The sequence below is a fragment of the Azolla caroliniana genome, unplaced genomic scaffold, assembly GCF_043228905.1.
Source record: "Azolla caroliniana isolate FFs.n. ecotype wild unplaced genomic scaffold, voAzoCaro1.0.p SCAF_8, whole genome shotgun sequence".
NCBI lineage: Eukaryota > Viridiplantae > Streptophyta > Polypodiopsida > Salviniales > Salviniaceae > Azolla > Azolla caroliniana.
Window position 1 is genome coordinate 1,664,450 of NW_028230443.1, and position 6,492 is coordinate 1,670,941.

At 40.4% G+C, this 6,492-nt stretch overlaps 1 protein-coding gene across 1 annotated transcript; it reads right to left on the reverse strand.

Moving 5' to 3' along the window:
- Positions 1-3,131: 3,131 nt before the first annotated feature.
- LOC147860700 (uncharacterized) lies at positions 3,132-4,744 on the reverse strand. The gene is made up of 3 exons (XM_087323980.1): positions 4,600-4,744; positions 4,040-4,081; positions 3,132-3,483 (listed from the first exon to the last, which is right to left on the reverse strand). Exons 1-3 carry the CDS (start codon positions 4,659-4,661, stop codon positions 3,366-3,368), a joined length of 222 nt encoding a protein of 73 aa, XP_087180106.1. The 5' UTR covers positions 4,662-4,744; the 3' UTR covers positions 3,132-3,365.
- Positions 4,745-6,492: the final 1,748 nt, after the last annotated feature.

Sequence of the window (6,492 nt, forward strand, 5' to 3'; positions counted from 1 at the left end):
CAAGCACTGAGGCTGAGTACTGGGGCGCTACCAATGCCACCTGTGACGCCATCTAGCTTCGGCGACTGCTGCGTGACCTAGGATCGAACAAGTTGCGGCATTGTTCAGAGATGCTCGGCATTTAGCATCTCGATGTGCCACACTTGAGGGGGAGAACAGGAACGGGAATGAATGGCACCAAACAAGGAGCCAAAGAGGAAGGAAGAACCAAGGGGGGAGATAAGCAGAAAAAGGAAGTCGAGTCGACCCAAGGAGTCGGCACATCCGAACAAGTCGGAGCAAGTAGCGGCGGCGACAAAGTCAAGAAGGACAAAGCTGACAGGAAGAACGCCAAGACCCGGACGTGGTTCGATGTGGTGAAAGGCCTAAAAACGGAAGACGAGTTGGAGACTACCAACTCAGACAAGAGCTGGAACAAATCGGAGGAAACCGATTCGATTCAAGATTTGAAGAAGCCGGATCAACTAAAGGCGGACCGAACGAGGAGCGCGAGCAAGGTGGAATGACGCCAGAAGGAACCGGGTGGAAGGATCGGCTACCACAAACACTAACACCACAATTTGACCTCAAGTTGAGCTTGAGGGGGAGTGTTGAGCGAGCAAGGTCAACCGGATCCAGATCGGCTAAATAATCCAGAGCTGGATCGGCATTCGGGAGGATGAGCCGAACCGGTATCCGGATGGTATCCGGAAACAACCGGCCGGATCCGGGAGACGGATCGGAGAGCCGGATTCGAGTGTGAACCGGAAGCCTAGTAGTAGCCTAGACTACTAGGTAATCATTGTCTCGTAGTTAGTGTCAGTCGCTCGTATGAGCATTGAAGTACATAGTACTTCTGTCAGTCCTTTTGAGGACTTGTATAAATAGTGTTGTTTAGCACATTGTATGTACAGAGTTTTCAGGGTGATATTTTGAATTGAGTTTATGTTCTGCTCTCTCTCTCTCTCTCTCTCTCCCCCACGCATATTCTCTGTGTTAAGTTCTCCATTAAACCTTTTCTCATTTTCTGTTGCTATCTTGCCGAGCCAGTTTGTCTAACACTTTCGCACGCTAACTTTTACAAGGTTGTAGCCATGATAGGCCAATAAGAACGCTCAAAGGCTCAGAGTAGAAAACTATAAAGAATGGCGAACACATACAGAAATCTTCTTTCCATCTCATGTGATCATTGGCTTAAACACGCAACTTTAGTTTCTCATTGTTCATCCATGTCGTTGTCCATATGTGGATAGCTACTACATCATTATTCTTTTGGTCCCGCATGCTCATCATCATATGTAATAAATGCTCATCACCATGGCTTCACAATATATTTGACCTTTAGCTACCATGGTTGTATGACGACGAGCATTTCCAACATTTCCATTATGCTTCACAATATATTGGGGATAGTGAAGTTATTGAATATGTTCTACTAACATTTCCATTACGTAAGAGTAATCACACAACAATAAAAGTGACCGGATTTGGTAAAACTCCATTTCTTCTCATATGGTCAAATACAGAGAAAACATTTTCAATTTCTCCAACTTGCCCATATCCTGTAATCAGAACATTCCATGAGACTATATTTTGAGTTGGAAGCATATCAAACACTTCACGTGCTTTCTCTAAGACTCCACCCTTAGCATATAGATCAACCAATGCATTGCCAACAAACCGGTTTCTCTTTAGCATGCCCATCTACTCAATCTTATTGTTGTGAATTTTATTGGGATCTTGTTTCCTTTCATAAGTTGTTCTATGGGTGCGATGGTTTACAGAATTTTCTCTGATTGTGATTGTACTATGGAGGCCATATTCCCCAAAGAGGCCATATTTTGTGTGGTTAGGGATCCCATATTCCACAAAGAGGCTATGGAGGCTAAAGAAAATGCAAAATGGGGTTTCTCCATGAAGAGCGAGATTGGGGTCAATTCATAAAAACCACTTGGAACTAGATAAACATCTACAAAATGTGAGATTTATTGACAAAAGCATGATCTTTGTAGTCTTATACTAAGTTCAAGGTTTTCCTCATTGTGAAGGAATTCAAGTAGTAGCATTCTATTAATTTTGGCTGAATCATCTCTTAAGTGTAGAAAATGATGATAGAACATACGTTACTTCCAATCAGAACCAATGAGAACATGGGTATTGAGTAGATGCATGTGAAAATTGTAGTTCTTTAAATAGACCCTGAGGGGAAGATTGTAGTTCTTTAAATAGAACCAATCAGAACCAATCAGAACATGGGTATTGAGTAGATGCATGTGAAAATTGTAGTTCTTTAAATAGACCCCGAGGAGAATTGAGGAAAGGTGAGAGAGTCTAAGAACTAATATGGTTTAATGCAAGCATAAAAACAAAATTTCCAATGTATAAATACTTGGTACTATAGGACCAACGTTTGATACAAAAACTCATTGAGAATTAGTAATTTCATCAAACCAATAACAAATCCATCATGAAACACAACATGTTAGATGAGTAAGGTAGAAGATGTGTGTTGTAGTGAAACCTAGCTTTACATGCTAATTAGAAGTCAGTGTATGTGTACTAATTATTCGTAATTGTCAGTTTATTAAGTAGTTGTCATACATGTGATGGCACAACATTGATATTGACATTGGAACCAAGGATGCAAGTCCGAGTGTAAGACACAAAGGCAAGAGGAAAAGATAGTGGAATCTAAAGCCTTGTGGCCTCACTAGTGGGAGAAGATCCAAACATTGTAAAAGAATACAAAGGTCATTGTTGAGCCTAAGCTTTAGGCTAGAGTTTCTCGTTTTTCATGAGATTAGTGCTAAATGCTTTATTCTTAAGCCATACTGTAATATTCTTGCATGTGATTGTATGTATGTGTGTTATTGTATATATTTCTGTATATCTATGTACATATGCATGTATGCATGCATGCATCATGCATGTATGTGTGTGTTTGTCTATGAAGATATGCATCTATGTAGCATGCATCTATGTATGAAGAAACAAATAGAAAAAAACAGAACATTAAGCATTAAACACTTCATTAAAGATAGGATGGATTATCACCATCAATGTACACCAACAATTATACCAAGAAAAATCATCAGACACCTTTCATTAAGTCATGGTTTGCTTATGGAACAAATGATAATAATAAAAACAGATCATTAAACTACTCTTCATTAAAGATAGGACTGAAATGTAAATGCAATACATGGGGGGTGGAGATGGGGAAGGACAGCCATACTGTCCGAAACACAATGTTCTCCGATCCCTCTGCTTTACATTTATTTTATAGCGAAAAACCAGAAATTACATGATCACAGACACCGGCCAGTCTTGTATGTTACATATGTCTAACATTCAGAAGGGTCGGATCAAAAATCAATTCCATATTTTCATGCATCCCAGCTAGTAGTTGTGGCATCATCCACGGAGTCGCAAGGGCAAGGACTGGGACACTGACAATCGGAACCACACTTGCATACATTTCCAGCAACTGTAGTCATCGTCTTTCTGTTCGAATCCACAAAATCAAAGTCCAGCACAAATGAGAAATTAATTAATTAGTATCCACAATGAATTTACACAGGAATACATGTTTTGAGGATTTTAGCCCTCAAACAGATTGTCAAGATTTAGTGAAATCCTCCACATAACATCTTCAGGAATCAGCGCTAGTCTACCAACATTTCGCTGTAGTTTCAGCAGCAAAAATGTGGTTTTAACTTTCAACCAGTCGAATAGTATATCATCTTGTTTTGATCGAACAATTCCACATGCTATTCTCTAGTTTCAAACAGATTGTTCATAATATACTCTCAACAGAAAAAAGTAGCGTATCATCTTGTTTTGAACGAACAATTCCACATGATATTCTCTAGTTTCAAACAAATTGTTCATAATATACTCTCAACAGCAAAATGTGGTCCAGTTTTCAACCAGTCTCACAACATCGTCTAGTTTTAAATGATCAATTTCACAGGATATTGTCTGATTCCAAGAAAATTGTTTAGTATAGGACCTAATTATAACATAAAAGAAGAAATCAAACTTAGGTGAAGAAACTTACGGTCCATCAAGGCTGGTGTCATCAATGGTATACTTGCCACACCTGCTCAGAATAGTAAACCCAAAGATCAGAAAAAGCAAATACTGATTCGAACAATCGTATAGAACTCAGAAGAAGCCATGGATTCACAAGCCAAAAACAACAACAAACGGGAAAAAAAAAAAAAAAAAAAAAATCTCAAAAGAATGGAATGGAAAACGCATAATGCAACAAAGCATCAAGAAGAAAGCAATGGTGATTCACGATACCTCAAAGAATCTGTGGAAACGCATGAGACAATAAATCATGGAGAGAACAGGTCGGCATAATCGATTGTCATGAGAAAGATGGGTAAAGAAAGGGTAAAGAAGTTACTTGCAGGGAGAGAGGCTCCCCACAGAAGACACACAACAAAAATCATCAAGAAAGCCATGAAAATCGCCAAGAAGGTAAGGTAATTCGCGAAACACAATGCAACAAAATCGCCATGACACAGAGAGAACCTCAATAAGGAAGAACAAAAAGAGTGATGGAGATGATGAAGGAAACATGTCAGGCGTAAACTGTGGTATACTACTTACTTGCAGCTGCTACCACAACCGCAGCTGGAGCCACAGCTGCATCCAGAGCCACAGCCAGACATGGTGTACTGACAATTAAATTTGTATATATGGATCGAAGAAGAGGAGGAGGAGGAGAAGGATCGATGGAAAAGCTCTGCAATTCGATCAGAGGATGAAGCTGGATGGAGCTGAATCTTCCATAGCCTTCCTTGGCTTTATATAGAGGGGCAGGGTGGGGGGGGGGGGGGGCACTGCCACGTGGACAGTGCCACGTCATGCCCAGTGCCACGTCGTCCGTCCTATGTCACGGCATCATTTCATGCCACAACCGTTCGTTCCATGCCACGTAGGCATCTTGCGCCACATCATTTCATGCCACAACCGTCGTTTCATGCCACGTAGGCATCTTGTGCCACATCATTTCATGCCACAACCGTTGTTTCATGCCATGTAGGCATCTTGTGCCACATAATCCTCTTTTCATATGCCACATCATTTCATGCCACGTAGGCATCTTGTGCCACGTAATCCTCTTTTCGTGTGTGTGTGTGTGTGTGTGTTTTATCGTTCTTCTTCTTCTTCTTTGAAGTCATTTGTCCTCTCGTTGGGCGGGGCATGCTGGAGTCGCATGAGGAGAGGAATGAGTACCCACCCAACCGTGGAGCGGCCTGAGAGCAGCCTTCATCAGCTCAATCCCGAGAATTGTGAACTCAACTCATGTGCTCTTCCCACCCCCTAGGACAAGGGTATAAGGTCGTCGGGTTTCATACTCATCTTGATTAGGTTATAAAGCTTGGGTTCTATGAGGTCTATCTTGTGTTTGTTGTCCATTCCGTAAGAGTGGCTTGGTCGAACAAGAGGAGATGCATTTATTTACCTATGGGGGGAGAGGGAATTCCTCAGATCGTCCAACTATATGCGTCAATGTGTTGGAGGCACCCTTCCATTGAGCTTTCTTTGTCTACATATGAGTATATATGCAAAATTTGTTGTGTCCCCCAATAGGAGGGACCAGATATGGCATAAATCTTGTTCTCATACGTCACCTTAATGGTGGCAAGTAGCCCATAGGCATTGACTAGCACTCGCTTTTCTTATTCTTGCCAATCCTCATTGGGCAAAGATCAAACTCAATTCACCATGAAAATGGTTTGATCTCTGGTAGGTTTTCCATAGTTGTCTAGATCTACCTTACGTTGGTGGTTTCCCATTCTTTTGCTCAAAAATGGTTCTTACATGTGTACTGAGCCATGATAGCATATGATATATGGCACATGTCATCGCTTCATGCTATAGGAGTGTTGTGGTCAATTTCCAAAACAGACAAGATCTTATACGGACATTGGTGGATCTCATACACAACATGGGGAATCAAAACATACTCTAAATTTAATTGGTTGCACTCTAATTATAAGATGCTTTGAGAATCCCGATGCACTCTTTATGTTAACGGCCCTAGAGGGTGAGACCCTTTCCATCATCCATTTGTCTAATACAAATGGAATAATTTGTTTACCTCAAAATCATATAAAACTTGTGTGTCTCTTTTCTTCCTCAAATTCATCAAGGTAAACATTTTCTTTGCTATCCTAACTTTGTTGCAAATAGTGAAGCGACATGAAAATACATTTTAATATGATACATCGGTATGTGTAATGGTTTGTTTATCATTTTTAGGGATGCATTCGTTGGAATCTCATCACATTTTTACACTTTTATTGTCTAGAAGACATTGCCTATGAAATTACATGCATGCTTATGTGTCATATATTTTCCTACATCAAGGATGAAATGGAACATTTGACTCATTAAACAAAACAAAACTTCAGATTATTTACATATCTTTACTTCGTCAGAATCACACAAGCATGATGATGACTTTTTTACATGCCCAACCATTCTACACTTGGT